At 39.4% G+C, this 20,097-nt stretch overlaps 1 protein-coding gene across 5 annotated transcripts in view; it reads right to left on the bottom strand.

The window, feature by feature from the left end:
- The window catches only part of LOC106055158 (cell adhesion molecule DSCAM-like), an 89,857-nt gene that overhangs the window by 41,252 nt on the left and 28,508 nt on the right, over positions 1–20,097 (bottom strand). For all 5 annotated transcript variants that reach the window (XM_056010264.1, XM_056010267.1, XM_056010266.1 and 2 more), the window contains 2 exons: positions 6,137–6,276; positions 5,177–5,363 (listed from right to left, as the gene is read on the bottom strand). In XM_056010264.1, the coding sequence (XP_055866239.1) occupies positions 5,177–5,363; positions 6,137–6,276 (327 nt within the window). The remainder of the gene's footprint in view (positions 1–5,176; positions 5,364–6,136; positions 6,277–20,097) is intronic.

A 20,097-nucleotide genomic window follows, 5' to 3' on the forward strand; every position in this document is an offset into this window, starting at 1 on the left:
CAGTGCTCATAAAGTAACGAAAAAAAAAAGTGCACATTTTTTTATGACGTAATTCTATATAAACTTGCATAAAATGGGTAGATATTTCTTACTATACGTTAGATGTTTTCCTCTTATATTGGTGAGCCCATAGACATAAATAAATATAGACTGGCCGATAAAAGAGTTTTATGAAACGAACATTTGTGGCTTGCAATTTTGTGTACTTTATTATACAGCAGTGTAGTTTTGTTTAATCTCTAAGACTGAAGATCATGAAACTTTTCAGAATTCGGAAATCCGACAACAATAGATATACATGTTTTCAAGTTACATGAAGTTATTTCCTTTTTCCAGTCTATATTTATGTATGTCTATGGGTGAGTCTTATTTCTCACTAATCTGTTTAGAAAAGCAAACAACTTTTTTACAAAGCTTATATCAACTCAGTCACTCTGGTAAAACGTGTGTACACATGATTTCTCGGATCAAGCTGACATTTTGCACAATTATTTCTTTTACCTGACAACACAAGAATCAATAAAAAAAAAATTTAACCAATTAGTTAATTAACTATTGGTAATAAATTGTTTTGTTTGGTGTCTCGAACAAGGGGAAGAAATTGTAAATGACTGAAGTGGTGGTACAAGCTGAATTAGTTCCCTTTATAAGTCGTCGTCTGAGTCTTAGTGAACACAGACCTGAAAAATAGGTCGGGACTATTGAAACAAAAGACAACTCTACAATCTTCCATGTTTATAAGCTCCCCACTAGCAGAGTGGCTACCGTGATGGCTTGAGAAGCCTGAGAAGTATAGAGACATGATTTAGAATTCCTCCCTCCCCTTTTTTTTTTAAATTTTTATAAATGCTTTTTATTGTTAGTCTACGTCTATTACAAATTTAATTACACGACTGATCCAATTTAATTTAATTTAATATAAGCTTTGTTTGTTATTTTAAAATAATTTTTTAATTATTATTTTCTTGTTTTTATTGAATGCGTTTTTCAAATGAACTGTATATAGATAACTAATTGAACAGCTGACGTAGTACTGTTTTCTTAACTCAATGATAAGTAGTCCTACTTCGTTGGAAATAATAACAAAGTATGTTACTGCCATTGTTGGCGGTTGCTAGACACACGCCTGCCTGGTCGAGCGGTGGACCGAGACCAATCATTACTGAAGGCCAAAACACTGACCTGCGACGTCGCAACCTGTGGGCAGTGGACACCAATAGCTCGTTGCATCGTCACAGATCTGATGCAGTACCGCTCTGGACAATGTTATTATTATGTTAGAAACGAACGTGTATTCATTCTCTGGCGCTGCCAGGGTCGAGTTTCGTTAAAGAGAAACAAAATTAAACAGTCTCTTTATCAGTTTCCACTGAAGAATTTTCAGGTGATGTGGCAGGTCTGCAGCTGCCCTCTGACAGTTAACTATGATCTTCTTATTAGTAGTAGTATTCCTGCTAATGTATCGTTGACTTAAGGCCCACATTTCAGTGACGTTAAAACTTCGAACTAATTCATTATCGATGGTTCTCAATTACTGATGCTTTCCGACACTTTATTCTCAAAACGAGCGCCTGGGGGGGGGGGAGGCTCTCTTTTCAAGCGGTCTAACGATTCTCAAGTTATGAACGATGTCGCAATTAGGGTAGCACTGAGAGTGTTTGATCATTGCGTTTGGGAGGGAGCGGGGGGGGGGGAGATGATAACCAGCCGATTTGTAAACATTTTTTTTTAAGTTTAAAGTTAACGTGAAGGTGACGCCCCTGATTCCGCATAGCTATAAGTGACCCAATTAGGGACTCTCTAATATCATTGCAATTCGCTAACCTTTGTAGAATAGCCTGACTGTGTACGTAGGTAATGTTTATGCACTTCTTAAATTATATCTATGTACGCTTACATGTTAAAAAAAAAGATTTTATGATTTTGCATACTATTTACTACACTTTTTTCTGCCAACGAATAAGCGGGACTAGATTAAAATCTGTGCGGTGTATGCCTTTTTTTTCGAACCAGTGTTAGAATGGATACGTTTATTATCCAGAGCTATCATTTTCTTCAGCACACATGAATTCTCTTTGAAAGTGTGCTCTACTACTTTCAAATAATTAGACTTGTGTTTAGAAAGGTTACAGTTGAGGCTTGAAACATAAAAAAACCTATCTGTCCGTTAGTATTGAATATCGACCAGAAAAGACATAACCTAATGGTTTATTTAGGCTAACAGAAAAAGTGCTAGAAAACTGTCAGAGAAAGTGCTGGAAAAAAAAAAGTCATATTTTAATTCGGCCCAACACTATTTCAGTTGAAGTTTGCTGTGCTCCTATAGATCCAAACATCCATAAGAAAATCCCAAGAAGAAAATTTTGAGCGGTGTTAGAAAGTTTTGAATTATTTGTAGAAATGTAAAAACAGTTCTCACACCTTGTCCTTCTCTTCTTTCTGTAGCACTCTTTTTGTTTCTCTTCAATTTCTTTTAATCTCTTTTTCATTCTCCTTCTCGACCATATCACTTCTCCACTTTCTCTTTATCTCGCGCGCACATACTAATAATAATATTATTTTTTTTTATTTCAAGCTTTTTTTTTTATGTTGTTTTCTCTCATTTCCACTCTTCTTTCTTTTCTCTTTCTTTTTTTTTTTATTCTTTCATGTCCATCTCGGTCATTCCTCAATACCCCTCCCACCCCCAATAAAAAAGAGAGGGGAAAATCCCACAATGCACATTAAATTATACCGCTTCCATCTCTGATTGCAAAAGGAAAAGAAAAAAAAATTAATGGAAATGAGGAGGGAAAAAAAAGCGAAACGAAACGAAGGAGAAGCAATGTCATGTTTATGGACAAAGAAGAAAAGGCTTGACAAATACTGAGTTTGCTTTACAGCGTGATCTAGAGGTATTTATTATCACCAATACTGAGCAAGGTATACATCGTGATCTAGAGGTATTTTTTATCACCAATACTGAGAAAGTTATACAGCGTGATCTAGAGGTATTTTTATCACCAATACTGAGAAAGGTATACAGCGTGATCTAGGGGTATTTTTTATCACCAACACTGAGAAAGGTATACAGCGTGATCTAGAGGTATTTTTTATCACCAATACTGAGAAAGGTATACAGCGTGATCTAGAGGTATTTTTTTTCACCAATACTGAGAAAGGTATACAGCGTGATCTAGAGGTATTTTTTATCACCAACACTGAGAAAGGTATACAGCGTGATCTAGAGGTATTTTTATCACCAATACTGAGCAAGGTATACAGCGTGATCTAGAGCTATTTTTATCACAAATCCTGACTTTTCTAGACAGCGAAATCTGGGGTTATTTTCTCGCAAACTGTTTGGTTGCGATTACGACCGGGAAAATGATGTCACGTTGTCCCTAATTTGACCCAACATGATTGTATTGCATAAAGTATTTTCCTAATTAGGTAGCTCGTAAAGTGAAACTAGTGTACATCTATACATCGTAAGGTCAGAACGTGTATAATGACCTAGAGAGTGATGAATCTTTGGCATGCATAGTCCATAAATCGTTGAAGAAAAAAAAACGGGAGGGTGGTAAACTTAAAAAGTTGTGTTTTTTTTTTTACTACGAAGTATAAGCTTTGTAAAAACAAGGCAACACCGGGTATTTCTGCTAGTATACTGAGCTCAGATCCTGGTTTGGTATATAGGCTGTGTTTAGCAAGGGATCAGATACCAGGACAAGAAGACAAACGAGGTTGTACTTTTACAAGTCAACACTCTGGATGGCAAAAAGGAGGAAAAAAAAACTCAATACTGTGAAAGAGTCGAAAGCTGAGCTGGTTTGGTCATATTGTAAGTCATGACCCACTGTCCAAAGTTATCCTCCTACGTACAGTGGAGGGAGCACGAAGAAAGGGTCGTCCAAAGAAACGCTGGCTGGACAATGTTAAACAAAAATAAACCGGACTATCTCTCTTGCTAAGAAGAACTGCTGACCGCGAAAAGTGGAGGGATTTGGTTACGCGAACTATCACAGGACCCCCCTACGACGAAAGTCAAGTGACAGATGAGATGAGAATACTTGTTCATATTATTGAATGCACTATTCTAAAATATTGCTTGAAAGTAGCATAGGGTTGTAATGCTGACATATATACATAAGACGAATGAATCTAATCTCTAGATAGGAGGACCAAATCAATTTTATTAAGCATTGTGAGACCAACTCTTCGGCAATATATTTAAATGAAGTCCAGCCAGGTGGCTATTGTCCCGAGGTGCTATCGTATGACGAACGCACCACATCGATCACGTGATATAAACAGATTCGGTAGCGGTGGCCGAATAGGATAACTCGGGAGGGCTATGTTAGGGATGGGTTATCTTTCCGCCATTCAAAGTGCGAGATGAAATGAAATGGGGCGAGAAAAAACAAAACACGAAGGGGAAAAAAAAATCGGCATTAAAAACAAAAAAAAAAAAAAAAAAAAAGCTATAAAAATCCAACAGTAACAAATAAAGCTGTGCTCCGAAATGTTAGAAATGAATTCAGAAGAATGAAACCTTTTTTTTTTACGCTCATGTTTATCATTGTCTAAATTGCTTTGGCATTGGACATTGACCTCAAGCCCATATTAACTCCTTTCCCCCAATGACCCCACTCCCATGTATTCGACAAGATGAAATAACTTGATAGTTGTTTTTTTTTTTTGTTTTGTTTTTTGTTTTTCAATGCGTGGAAAAAAAATACATTTGTAGATGAAGTTCGTTTAAACATAAGTTTGGTTTATCTTAAGCATAAGTTGTGTGTAACAGCGTTACAGATGTCACTGAGTCGAGACTGTGACCTATTTCGACCAGTTTCTAGAAGCCCAGGTCAAGTCAGAGATGACCAGAGTAAACAAGTTAATTATAGTCATCCAATCAGAGAAGAGGTTAACGGGAAAAAACAGCATACGTCAGCTTCTAGAAGGTCACAGTTAATAAAATAATTAGGGGAGAAGTTTCTATGATTCTGAAAAGTACGATTGAGAAAATTATGTTTCTTGAGATATCTAGGTTTAACATTTAGAACAAACCCCTTTTTCTAAATTAATCTTGGGTTTATATTTTGGAATATAAAAAATTTCTGCTTGAATATCTCTAAAGTAGACGCCTCAGAGACATCAGGGTTTAAACTTTGTCCAGAGCTAGTCCAAGACTCACCTGCTTTCACGGAGACGTTACTGCTGACGATGGTGCCCCCTGCGTTGGTGGCCAGACATTTGTAGATGCTCTTGTGGACCTTGGCGTCGAACAAAGTGCTATGGAAGGCGTGGAAGTAGAGGGTGTTGTTGGCCAAGACAGAGACCAGACCTGCGACGCTGACCACAGCTTCGCCATCATCCTTAACCTGTGGGAAGATTTAATAGAGTACAGCGTCATTTACAATTTTATAATAGAGTACAGCGTCGTTTACATTGTTATATATTTAAGGACACATATTTCGGATCTATTTTGACAATGTTAGACTATTCTGAATATAGAGATGCGCCTTTTACTCGTATCTAGTTACAAGACACAACAGATATTTTCATACATGTCGGGAAAAACTATTCCAACCTAAACATATTGGCGTACGAAATAAATAGGTGCTGATGAGCTTTGTTTTTTAAAAGGTATGGGATAATTTTGTGTGCACTTTTAGCACTGAAGAATTAATTTTTCTTTAAATCTCTTCCTCCACAAATGAAGATCGCTACGCCCTAGTGCGAACTTCCTGCAGCATCGAAGGGGAGGGTAGTGGGCAGGGTTCTAGCTCGGGACATCATAACAACAGTCCGAAGCGCATACCACCCAACTTGGAAGGCATCATGCCGCAACAAAAAAAAAAGGTCAGTTCATCATAGTTGTAAAACGTCCAATCAAATTTCTTTGGAAAATTAACATTAACGGACACAAAAGTCAATTTGATAATTTAAATTACTCCGCAGCTTATGCCCAGCATCTGTGGGAAACGCCCCACCCCCACCCCCCTAATAATCCAGGCCTTCACGGATATAAAAACCCTGTTCGCCCCACCAGGATTCGAAACCACACTTTGAGAATTGTGTCAACTAGCTTTTCCCCTCAGCCAGCCACGACACCCGAATCGATCTGCGTCTAGAGTTCAATCCCTTCACTCACCCAGTCCAGTTCCGGGGCAGGTGTGCCGCTGGCCGTGCAAGAGATGGCGATGCCTTTCGTGTTCGCGAACACCACATTGCCCGGGGGGCGGGACAGCCACGTGGGGCCTACTGGTCTTGGGTAGCTGGTATCTGTCAGACCTGAGGAGAAAATGTAACAACATAATAGATTAGGTTCAAGTCAATTATGCAAGAATGGAAATAACCAATAAAAGTGTTTAGAGGACACCAAAGTCATCGACAGTAGGCCTACACAACATCTTCCCGAACGTCTATTGGCTAATTGAACTCTTTAGGAATACATGCGGGAATACCCGCTGACGTCTGCGTGTTCAAGTTAAAGTTTGTCTAGACCTCCAGACCAAGTTTAAGTTTAATTATTATTGTATTTGGATAAAATCAAAACGGCCAAACCAAAAGCCCCACTGCTACATAATTCTCCTAGTGATTCTTTTCAAAGACATATACACAAACTGTCAAATTTCTAGGAAAATATTTCGAGCTGTTCTCGAGGGCCGTGTCCTATTTGACCATATGAAGAATTTGTAAATAGTAAGATGAATTGTAAAAATAGACTTCTGGGTGTTTTGTTTTTAAATTTAGGTGCCAACTGTGTACAATAGAAACCTGCACCCAACACAAAGACCAGCCATGCAAATTAACATTACCAATTTTAAAGTGCATGTAGTTAAGCTTAAAACGTCACGTTAAGTTGCCCTTGCGGTGCATGTCGCTATGCAGCAACAGTATTGATAATAATTGAATGTATATAGTTCTATTAACATCAGATAAGTTCATCTCATCAATAAGAGGCTTGTTTTTTTTTTTTTTGTTTTTTTTTTACGTTTCAAGCGTTGTACCCAAACGTCCTGCAGGACAGTAAAGGACATAATGTAGCAGGGCCGGCCTTTGATAACTGGAAGCCTTAGTCAAAGTCAATTTGGTGGCCCCAAATGAAATAGAAAGAAACAGCTAAAAAATAAAGTTACGCCGTTTATTAAAAACCTACTGGTCTATACCCAAGCCGACAAATAACTGAAATTCATATATCTCAATTTCCATAGTAGAGACAAGGTTAGACTAGCAAACATATGAGTAGAGCTCCACAAGGTTTGAGATCCGATCGCTTTTTTTTTTATCTAAAATATCTTTAGTCCTACGCGAGGCCCCCCCCCCCCCCCACCAATTGGAGCCCCTAGGTGGCTGTCTAGTTGACCTTTGCCTAAGGCTGGCTCAGAATGTGGGCTCAAAAACGCTATTAGAAAATAATAACACGGATATGTGAGTTAAAGTATTGCCTAAAGCTAAATAAGTTTTGACCAGATAGGCTCTAATGTTGATTTTGAAGGTAGTGAAACAAGCGGTTGGCTGAGCTCAATGGGGGCGAGTTCCAAACGTTTGGTTTATGTTCTGAAAAAAAGGTTCAAAATTTACGATGCGCCGGAGACCTTCCGAAACTTAACGAGGCGGCATTATCTTAACATAGCCTTATTCTGCGGCGTTGTCGTCACCTAGCCTTATTCTGCGGCGTTGTCGTCACCTAGATTTATTCTGCGGCGTTGTCGTCACCTAGATTTATTCTGCGGCGTTGTCGTCACCTAGCCTTATTCTGCGGCGTTGTCGTCACCTAGATTTATTCTGCGGCGTTGTCGTCACCTAGATTTATTCTGCGGCGTTGTCGTCACCTAGCCTTAATCTGCGGCGTTGTCGTCACCTAGATTTATTCTGCGGCGTTGTCGTCACCTAGATTTATTCTGCGGCGTTGTCGTCACCTAGCCTTATTCTGCGGCGTTGTCGTCACCTAGATTTATTCTGCGGCGTTGTCGTCACCTAGATTTATTCTGCGGCGTTGTCGTCACCTAGCCTTATTCTGCGGCGTTGTCGTCACCTAGCTTTATTCTGCGGTGTTGTCGTCACCTAGCTTTATTCTGCGGTGTTGTCGTCACCTAGCTTTATTCTGCGGCGTTGTCGTCACCTAGCTTTATTCTGCGGCGTTGACTTCTTAGATTTACGTGAAGGCGCCGACCCTTGCGAAATGTGCGTCAGTTGATGTAGAATCACGGATAGAAGTAACTGGAGACCGTTAGGGGAAAAGCTCAACTTGAAAAAGCCATGTTGACCTCGCAACTGTTTTTAGTCCCAAACGAGTGTGTGCTGGTTGTCTTCCCTTTAGTTAATACTTCTCATGGGTTTAATTTAACGATGATAATAAAAAAAAAAGAGGGAAAAAAAAAACAATCTCCCATTGCCTATGGCGGCCATGATGGGAGAGACAAACAACTCCGTCTGACGTTGACTTCCGGTGCTTCTCATTGGTGGAGAGGCATCACGTGACGAAACCATTCCTCTCTATTTACAGTGCATCAGCTTCCGGAATGAAAACCAAATAATATTCGACCTCAAAGAGAAATTAGAGAGCAGCGTAATTCCCTTTTGGAATCACATTTCAAATTCCCACCGGTCTAGTGAAACTTTCTTTATACACATTCTATTTTCTTTTTTGTGTGTTCTATTTATCTATTTTATCGATTACTTCTTTCTGGATATTCTATTAACGAATGTCATGTCATTTTATACAGTTATTAATAAAACGACCCCCCCCCCCCAAAAAAAACAACTGAAAATTCGAATGTTTTCGTTAAACGGAGTTTTTAAGGGAAAAAAAGTTTTTTTTTTTTTTTTTTTTTTACCAAAATGGATCAGCTGTGCGTACGTAAGCAATAGACGCATTTAGTGTCTTTGTCTTTGATTAAGCGATTACAATTTATGCTGATGGCACATGGTCGGGAGAAAGAGTGAAATACCTGGTGTCCACAAGACTGAATGACATTCTGTGGTAGTCATAAGTATCCAATATTTTTTTGTATTTTATTTAATATTTGATTGATTCGTTTAAAATGTGGTTTCGGACATGTTTTGAAATTTGATGTCAAAATAAATATATCGCCTTTTTTTTATTTGACCTAAAAATTTCAAATTAAATGAAACGAAATACTCGAAAAAACAAAATTGATGTGAAAATTTAGAACAGAAATATCTAGGTTGGTGGGCTTTTTTTTTATGAAAAAAATGAAATGAAATGAAAGATACATGACATCGATAAGTGGCCCTTGACATTCTGACAGAGAGAGAACATCAACAAGTGGCCACTGACTTCCTGGCAGAGACGCATTATCAATAAAGGGCCACTGACTACCTGACAGGGAAACAACATTAATAAATGGCCACTGACTACCTGGCAGGGAAAAACATTGATAAATGGCCACTGACCTTGTGGCAGGGAAACATCATCAATAAATGGCCACTGACTTCCTGGCAGAGACGCATTATCAATAAAGGGCCACTGACTACCTGACAGGGAAACAACATTGATAAATGGCCACTGACTACCTGGCAGGGAAAAACATTGATAAATGGCCACTGACCTTGTGGCAGGGAAAGAACATCAATTAATGGCCACTGAATTCCTGACAGAGAAAAAAACTTTGATAAATGGCCACTGACTTTGTGGCAGGGAAACAACATCAATAAATGGCCACTGACTTCCTGGCAGAGACGCATTATCAATAAAGGGCCACTGACTACCTGACAGGGAAACAACATTGATAAATGGCCACTGACTACCTGGCAGAGAAACAACATCAATAAATGGCCACTGACAACCTGGCAGGGAAAAACATTGATAAATGGCCACTGACTTTGTGGCAGGGCAACAACATCAATAAATGGCCACCCACTTTCAGGCAGTTAAACAACATTTAAAAATATGGCTCCTGACACGCCAATAATGTTGGCCCTTGATTTCTTTTAGAGGATAATATCCGAATGTGGTACACTGATGTTCTAAAAAAAAAGTATATGACATCATTAAGTGGCCCCTGATGTTCAAAGCGTTGTAATGTCGTAATCCTAGAAGTGGCTTGAACTGGCTTGACATTTTTTGTTGTTGCTACTTTTACAACTTTTGTTGTGAAATGTGATTAATGAACGAAATAATTATCTGATCTTTTTAACTTCTGAGTTACAGGATCATGAGGTATTATCTGACTTTGATGAAAAACCACCATAATTATCCTTGACATCGGAGTCACGGCCTCATCATATCATCATGTATGAAATGTGATTATCGGTTTCAGATAATATAAGATAGATGATATTATTATATGAAGACATCTTCTTGCTTTAAGGAGTCTAGATCTAGTTTATCGTAGAATTTATTTTAAAAAATCATTTGCTATTGATTGTTCTTTTACAGTCAGAGGGCAATGCTTAGATGAAAAAGACATCATCAAACAAAGAGAAGATAATCCCCTCCCACCAAAGAGTTCAATGTTTTCAGCTGATGTTTAGATCCTGTTTACCTGCCCTTGAAGGACAACCCAACAATGTTAATAAGCTTAACTAAAGAAGCCGACGTGAGCGTGCATTCTTGTATGTGTTTGCTGTAAAGTTAGATAACCCTGATTACAAGTTGGGCATTTCAAACATATTTACCTACCCTTGAAGGTCAAATAAAACTATCAGGGCTGTGCAAACAAATCAAGCGAGTTTATCCAATGGCCATCGACCTGATCACCCCTGATACCTCTCCCCTCCCCCGGGCAGTTTCTTTTTTTTTTTTCTCTCTTGCATTAAATTCAACATTCGAAAAACAAAAACCTTTAAAAAAAAAAGCAAACATAAAACGCGATCGAGCGTCAGATTTTTAAGTCTATGCAACAATTGGACGCGCGCGCTTGGGTGAGCAAACATGAGGCTGCTCTTTCCAGGGCGCTCGTCGCCACCATTAACATCGACTGTCGAGCGGCTTGTACTTAGGGGGTATCACCAGCGCCCCACCCTCTCACCAACCACTTCACCCAGCATGACACTGTTTTGGCAGTGACTACTTCCGTGGCAGAATGGTCGTGAGGGAATTGTGGGATCGTAACCTACGAAAAGGGTTACGAAGGTCAACGATTTCAAAGGGGAGTCACTCTGACTGTTGACAAGCAGAAGTGTTCGGCGACCATCTTGTCTTCTGAGAAATAATCGAACTGTTGAGTCTATAAAGTACATAAAATAAATACAGAAAAAAAAAAGTTCCCCTTTCAGACCTTGCGATCTATAGAATATAAATATATATCTATAAACGGCTAGTATGTCTATAAGATAATGCTGCGTAATATTTCCCTGCTCACATATATATATATATATATTATATTATGATATATATACACAGTCCTAAGGTATCTGTCCAGGATTCGATTGCTATTAGATCTAGATTATTAGATTTTGGACATTGAAATCCTCTAGTATTGAATGACAACTTCTGGTAACATGTCCTGTCACAATTTTGTTACATTTTTCCCTGTTACAAAGGTCAAAGGTTATAAAAGCGCTTTTACGGACAGTGGACATATTTTCTTGAGCAGCTCAGCAGGCACGAGCGCTTGCGACTTTTTGGTACTGGGGAGGGAAGGGTGAAGTATAAAAAGCTAATAGAAAAAGGCCTTTTACCAAGCAGTCAATAAACGGTAAAAAAAAAAAAAAAAAAAAGTATTTTGGACCCTTTAAGAATTTGCTCCAAGCATTGAAAAAGAACATAAGAAAGTTATTTACGAGCTAAGGTAATGGGTTGGTATTAGGGCACACTTCGATCTACTAACACGAAAATATTCAGAGTCCACTGGAGGATGGCGCTAATGCTAATATCATGCTCACGTGAGGGCGAAGGGGGGGGGGGGGAGGCGCTGTGAAGTGGGGGGGTGCGCTTTAACTCCACTAGTTTACATCAGCAGTGAAAGTATGACTAATTAATGCGCCTAGTTGGTGAGCATACTTTCTAGATGGATGAGGATACCGAATGGGGGGAGAGGGCGGAATGGTGGGTCGGGACTAAAAAAAAAGTGGGGGGGGGCATGAAGTGGTGTTATGGTGTCCCTGGTGTCGCGCGGCCGCTGGAGTTGAAAATCAATCAGGTGGAGGAATTAATTGGCCACTTAGGTCTGCTGGTCGAACGCTGCCAACCCTCCCGCATACACTCACACGCAAACACTCACACGAACAGCCCTCCCCCCCCCCCATCAAAGCGCACCTTGTTCTTCTTTTTCGTCTTCTAACTCTTTCCTCGAGCGTTTACTCGAGTGGTCGTAGCCGTGTCATGGATGGAGGACATTTGCCCCGAACAGGGCGCCATTAGATTCTGATTTAATGGGGCGTTTTATTATTATTTTAAAAAAAAATGTCTTCGCTCCTCGCGTTCATTTGAGACGCTAACAGGGTTTCAATAACGTCAGATGCTGTTTGGGTTTCCACCTCATAACCTTTGACATAAAGTTCTAAACACGTTGCTAGCCGCTTTCTTAAGTCAGTGCTAATATATAGGCCGTTTTAACAAACAGTCTACGTGGGTGGTTCTTACAATTTTGATGTTTTTTTGTTTTTTTTTACAAAGCTTGTATTAATTCACTCTGTGTGGTAAACAAATTAGTACGCGTTATTTCTCGCACACCAAATCTCGGATCAAGCTGAAATTTTGCACAATTAATTATTTTACTTGACAACATAAGAATCAATTTAAAAAATTAACTAATTAGTTGATTGACTATTGGTAATTAATGATTTTTGTTAGGTATCTCAAACAAGGGAAAGAATTTGTACTTGACAGAAATGGTGGTATAAGGTAAATTAATCCCCTTTATAGGGTCGTCGTCTGAGTCTCAGTTAACATAAACCTGAAAAATAGGACGAGACTATAGAAACAATATTAACTATACAATCTTCCATGTTTATAGGCTCTCCAGTGTAGTTACCAAGTAGTTACCGTGGGCTTGAGATGGGCATGGGAAGGCTTGGGCCATGAGTTCGAATCAGGTTATTCCAATTTTTGTTTTTATTTGTATAAATGCTAAGTTTATAGTTAGTCTAGATCTATTACAAATTTGATGACATGACTGATCCAAACTAGTTGATATAATTATGCTTTATATAAGCCTTTTTTTTAAAAGTATTTTAAAATATTTTCTTGTCTTCTCATTATCATGGTGGAGGGTTTAGATGCCTAATCCAATACAGTGGCGTTGCTAGGAATTAGCCATCATTTGGAGGCCCGGGTGGGCCTGACCTCTTTCGGGGCCATTGCATTTTGCGCAATATTTAATATTTAATTCAAAAAACAACACTTATTTCGGCCCCTCCTTAAGTGGAGGCCCGGGGGAATTTTCGAATTCTCCCCCTCCTTCCCCCACCCTAGCTACGCCTCTGGTCCAATAACTGAGAGGAACTACTTCCAGCCATGCTCCCACCTATCCCACCCCATCCACACTGATCCAAATAGTGTTATTCCTGAACTGAAAGTTGCTCTCGGAGGACAGAGGTTTTCATTTCAAGGACGATGCCATCACCTTTGTAAACCACTATCCTATGGCTTCTATTCTCTGGATACCACTATACAGTAGTTGGCGTCTTTCTCCGATAGACATTTTTGTGTTCCCGCTAATACAGCGCCAGACACGTGTCGACAATGTATATGAACCCGGAGGCCGAACAGCCCATGTTTGGGCCCAAACAGACTGGACCTTTTTGTATTCGAGGGAAAATTAAATGCCCTTAATGCTATATGTTTTGTGTTCAATGTAAGCAAAATAATTTTGTCTCAATACATTAATTCGCCCAATGGAGTTATATGATCTAGATTTCTGTTATATTCATCGGATAATGTTTTAACATGAAAGCTGCTTTTAGAAAGGAATACTTGGTACGGCCGGGGCAATGTGTAGACCGTGGGTAAATCCCCCAGTTACAGGATCCCCACGTGCTAACAGTTATAAAAAAAACCCGGTGCAGTATGCAAGCCTGAGACTCCGCGCATTGCTAGGACATGTCCTAGGCATTTGACGAGAATGTCCTGAAATATTCTTTTTTTGTTTTAATCATTAACAATACAGATAATTAAAATTTAAAATGACGAAGAAGTAATCATTTTATTGATCCCAAGATTCGGACTCGTGGTTTGATTACAAAGGATTTTTTTTTTGGTCAGCATTAACAAAACTGGCGTACAAACCATTCCGAAGATACATGAGTCATTCACTCAAAAATGTCGTTGTGAAATATATAGGCCTCCTTATACCTCCCACTCCCTTCTTACTCCATCCCCCCAGTACCTTTTGTAAATCAGGGAAGAATCACCATGCCAGAAAAAAAATCTCACTAAAATATAACAACCAATCAATGCAGTCCATTGGCCGGCCATGGTTTATTAGCATCCAGTCAACACTCGTCTTATGGGCAGGGGCAGGCTATAGATTCTTGTACTACTGAACTAGTTACGTCCCCTTTTATTAACTTTCACAATAGCTAGGAGGAGGAGGAAGAAGAAACAAAAAGAAAAAAGAAACTTCCAAGGAACAAAAGCCAACAACACAATATCATGAGATTTTTTTCCCCTCCCTCTCTCTCTCTCTCTCTCTCTCTGTTCTTTTTTTCATTTTTTTTTCTTTCGATCCCATAAAGCCATGTCAATCGATGCCTAGCTTCGCGTTAATCTCAATGTGTAGGCATCTCTGCGTGTCTGTGCGTGTGTGCGTGCTCACGAATCTGCATACTGATGAAGTTCATTAGGAGATGAAATGCAGTGGCGGAATAACGGCCCGAGAGGCGAAATAGGTCCACACCAAGAATTGTAACTATATATTGCTCTTCAAGATTTTAATCTAATATTTAAAGTACAATGTAAGGAGTATGTATGCCCCGCATAGAAATCATTAACGATTGGCCAATCTTGACCAAACTTGGCATGAATGTTCCTTAGACCATGGTGTCCATTTCAACTTTGTACATAATTTCGAAGAGATCCAACCCGACCTCACCAGCTACGCTGTAACATCGGCACTCATTCGCAACAGTAACTAGATCTATGAACGTGAAAGTTCAGAAAAAGATTCTTTATGTTCTATCCTTGTTCACTCTTCTTTTTCTTCGAATCCCTCTAAAAAAAACTCTTGTGTTTATTTTTTTTTTTTAGACCTTATCTTTCTGGTCGTCAACAAGGGGCACCTAACTCGTGATAACGGCGCGGATAACACGGCGCGAAAGCAGCTTCCACGTGCGGTGAGGCTGAGTACGCCATCTGGTGCACAAATCTGCTAGAAGGAAGTTGAAAAACATGGAGCCGGCGCGATTTGTTGCGTCAATTATAGTTTCACACAGTGCACGATTCATCAGCTGTTTAAGTCGTAGGTAGGTAGGAACATAACACCAAGGCAAATTTAAGCAAAGCTAGAAGCTGGATGGCCTTTACAGTGTGTGTGTGTTTGGCTGATGTAACTATAAGTAGTACGGACCAGTGTGAGTGAAGAAAAAAAATGGGGAAGGGTAAGAGGAGGAAGACAAGACTAATGTATTTTAAGTGAGTTGAGCTAGATCTTTAACAAGTAAAATGCAGATACACATACATACAAGCATGTATATAAATATATACATTATGGGCCTATGTATATACCTGCGTACCGGCGCCTTTTTCAATGTGGGGAAAATATTATTTTTTCTTGTATTTTAACGTTTACTGTTAATTTATTAGTGATTAAAAGTTAGGCAATCCATCACTGAATATGTTGGAGATATATTCAGATTTGTGTGAAAGCTAAGAGAAATGCCCATACAAGGCTAAGTTGAATGAGCTGTCTAGGGCTACATCCAAACAAAACCTCCAACCAATCGTCTTTCTGATCTCATCCCCCTTACCCCGCCCATTTTTTACATTTTTTTTTTTCAAATCGGATTAGGCTTGCTTTGATTGGCGCCTTGTCTGTTCCTGTGATGTCATTAATTTGTTATAATTAATTAGAAATACGAATCAGCCTTTGCATTGTCTGTTACCGATGTACTCAGTATATTGTTTGTATTACGTCTGAATGTGTGGCTCCAAAGAGAGACCATGTGGGGATATTTCAATCAGCTGAACTCGCAGCCAGTCAAGAGTGTTACTAACAGACATGAGCGTCTTGTAATCATGAAATAGAGCATTAACTTTTGTTTTCTGACTTTGATGCTCAGTCTAAGCTGGCCCTCTTGATCCCTTCCCCCCTGGGGGAGGGGGGTCGTAATGAGTAGTATTACAAAGTGGGAGGTAGTTCCCCTCATCAAAGGAGATACTTAATTCGTTTCATCTTCTCTCCCCCCCCCCTTCCCACTCTCTCTTAAAACAATTTAAAATTAATATTTATTTAGTTACTTATTGCTTCCATTTAATTCATTTTCTTTCTATCATTCTCTCTTCTCTCTCTCTTTCACTCTCTTCTCTCTTTCACTCTCTTCTCTCTTTCACTCTCTTCTCTCTCTTCTCCCTCTTTCTCTCTTCTCTCTCTTTCTCACTTTCTCTTTTTCTCTTTCTCTATATCTATTTTTCTCTCGTTCTTTCTCTGGCTTTATTCTCTTTCTTCTCTCTCTTGCTTTCTTCTCTCTCTTCACTATCTTCCTCTCCTACCTCTTTTTCTCTTCTCTCTCGTTCTCTCTTCACTCTCTTTCTCTCTCTTCTATCTTTCTATCTCTTTCTCTCTTTCTCTCTCTCTTTATTTGTCTTTCCCTCGCGCTCTAACCCCTACACTCCTTTATCTACTCCGTCTTTCTGTCTGAAACTCTGGATAATACACTTCATTTCTATCTCAGTGTTTCTCTCACTCTCTCCCTTCCCCTGTTTCTCAATCTCAGTCTGTCACTCTCTCTCTCTCTCTTTCTCTCTCTCTCTCTCTTATTTACTTTTCACCCATTTGTCACTTTTCTCAGATCCGGTAATCGCATGTCATAAATAATCGATTACGTGCACCTTTTTTGGTATCGATGAAGCACACGCGTATTGGTGAGCGTGTGTATGTAATCAGACTGTGCTTTCGCATGTGTGAGAAAAAAAGCACCAAAGTGCTAATTGCTCGTGCACGATACCGAGGTGAGGTGAAATGCAAGAAGGAGAGGCGAGGGGGGAAAGATGAAACGTGTCAGTCGTCTGCTAAAAATGCGGACCCCTCGTCCCGATCCCAAGATCCCTCGCGCCTTCAGGTCCAGTAAAAAGTAAATTGTTAGAAATAGCTGGATTAAATATTTCAGTTTGGTCCTCGCTTGCGGTCATAGCGTACCCCTACTATCTCGACTAGTCCGCCCCGGAGAGGACTCTCATTCACTATATACACCATGTGGAATCAAGAGATGATCCTCCTGTGAAAGCTGATCCAACTCAGGAATGTTCGCCTTGAAAGAGGCCAAAATGACAAACGCACATTACTCCCCCTACCGACAGTTCTTAATTAATCCGAAACAAGGCGAAACCAGTCGTTATAGCAGACATGTGCACTAGCTTGCGACGTCGCAACCTGTGGGCAATTTAGACTAATAGCTCGTTACAATATCAGTGGTCTGACCTCACGACCTTGAAAAGTCAGTAATTCCCCCCCCCCCCCCCCCGCCAAGAAATTTTCAGGTGAAAGGATTGTAAAAGAAAAACAACAACAACCCATATCGATCACCATATAAAACAATAACAATAAACAATGAGAATCAATAGAAAAATAAAACATGGGTGTTATCATCGTTTTTAGATCGAGATGATGTTGTCGCCCTTGTAGTCAGATAAACAAACAGATCTGTGTTGAAAGAGAATATTAACCTAATTAGTTTGTTCCCTGTATCGTAGACGGTCGTTGACTTGTAGCACCAAACTGCTGGTAGACAACTAAACCGCAGTAGGCGCATTATACCTTAATTTATAAAACTGGAATTATACTTAAATAACTTCATTGTGAACAAAACTAAATTGAACTTTTATTAACATAAAGACACTTGTTTTGAGATAAAATATAGAAATGTAGTAGGCTTTGGTGATAATATAATGTTCAGTACGAAAACACGTCTTCTCACTCTGGCAATCTGGAGTTGTCTCTCGTAGTTAAGACCGCTGACGACAATGCCGCTTATCTTGCACCATTCACAACCAATCGCTAACCTCTTCCCGTCGTCACCATAGAAACACACACACACACACAAACTCCACAACACCTTAAAGACGAAGACTACAATTCGTCAACATGGCGGAATCGCGTTTAGTCTTAAGGAGGCTCGGAGCTCTTCCCTTGCAGACATTACGATGAACAAAGAGATTTTTGAGAACTCAAACCTAGTCCTTGTCATTAGGTAACAAGCAAAGTAACTACTTGTTTAAAAAAAACAAAGCTTATATACGGGAAAGTACTGCACATTTACACCCACGTATCTCAATACTGTAAGATTTAGCTACTTTTTCTATATCAAACAAAATTAATTACCACTAATTAATTAATTAATTGGTTATGATTTTGATTGATTCGTGTTTTGTCAGGGACAATGAATAATTTATGTAGAATTTGAACTCGACCGGAGAATAGGAAGTGAGAGAAATGACGAGCACAGAATAAATTAGCTCCAGACAGACAGACAGACAGACAGACGGGGTGAATAGATATATGCTTTGTAATAAATAGGACGACTTTACCGGGGGATAGAAGTGGCTGTGGCTGATCATCAAATCGGCATAATGCCCCACAACCGTCTAGAACCCCTGTGTTCCATAGAGGCCACTATATAAAGCGATGGCCATCCAATGTCCGACACTAAACTTTATAGGAAAGTTCCTAGAGAAAAGACAATGTCTTCCAATGGCTATCTTCTATATAAGACGTTGTGACGATCTGTTAAACTATAGCGCAAAGCAGGATCTGCGCGCGCACACACGCACATATAATTGTTTTTGTTTTTGTTTCCTCTCTCACAGCCCCCCTCCCTCCCTCACACACACACACACTCACACACACCATTCTGTTCTTGGACCTCCTTATGTCATCTTCTGATACTACGTCACCGAGCGCTCGTTACCACGGCAACCTGATTATCAACAAAAAAATAAAAATAAAAGAGAAAAGGGGGGGGGGGGGCATGCAGAAGATGGCTCAGTGACATGCATGTGGCCGGGGGGAAGAGAGCGTGGAAAGGGGGGAGGGAGGGAATAAAGATATCTCTTGTGTAACATCTCTCCTCCGTATTTAGCACTTCCGTGTGCGTGGTATGCTCATTGTTCCATTATACCTTGTTGCGGAACCTGCCATTTGAAAAACAGGCCTCCACTGACATGCACAAGACTGTACAGACTGACTCCCAAGCACAGCGACTGAGCTACAAGATGATCTAAAAGTATATCAATAGGTGTCCAGTGAACTATCTCGGGTGAAGTGGACATTTCGCTAATAATTCATTGTTACTAAACAAAATATGAATCAAATAAAAAAAAAGTTAATCAAATAGTGGTGATCAAATTTGTTTGAATTCGAAAAAGGAAAATAAATCTTAAAGTGTGTGTGTGTGAGTGACTGTAAATGTGGAGCTATACCCCACATAGATAATTTTTTAAAAGTTTTTTTTTTTTTTTGCCAGGTAGTGGGTACTTCTTTCTTAGTCATTTAACTGTGTAAGAATTAAGCTCATATTGAAAACGGGGCTACGCTTATGTTACTAAAGACTGCAGTACCTCCAATATGAAATTCTGTTTAAACTTTTTAGCTATGAAACGCCTTAAAGGTCATTTCCTTCTAAATCGTCAATAGTTCTATGCATAATTTAGCACAACGAGAGTACACTTTTTTAGCGGCCCCCGAAAGGGGAAAAGACGCTATTAGTTTTTGTGTGGTTTGTCTGTCCGTCCGTCCGTCCGTCCGTCCCGTTTAGATCTCGTAAACTAGAAAAGATAGGGAAAATCCGACATCATAATATTTTAGACCATTCAAAGTTCTGATGCAACAGCTACTTTTTTTCTTTTCTGAAAGCGAAAAATCTAATTTTTAAAATCACTTATGCAAGCAGTTTTTTCATAAAAATACACCATTTTTACAACTATTCACTATTAATAGTAACAAACACTGGAGGCTATTTAGTAAAGGAGTTAACCGTTTACCATAATTT

This window comes from Biomphalaria glabrata, chromosome 14, assembly GCF_947242115.1.
Source record: "Biomphalaria glabrata chromosome 14, xgBioGlab47.1, whole genome shotgun sequence".
Taxonomy (NCBI): domain Eukaryota; kingdom Metazoa; phylum Mollusca; class Gastropoda; family Planorbidae; genus Biomphalaria; species Biomphalaria glabrata.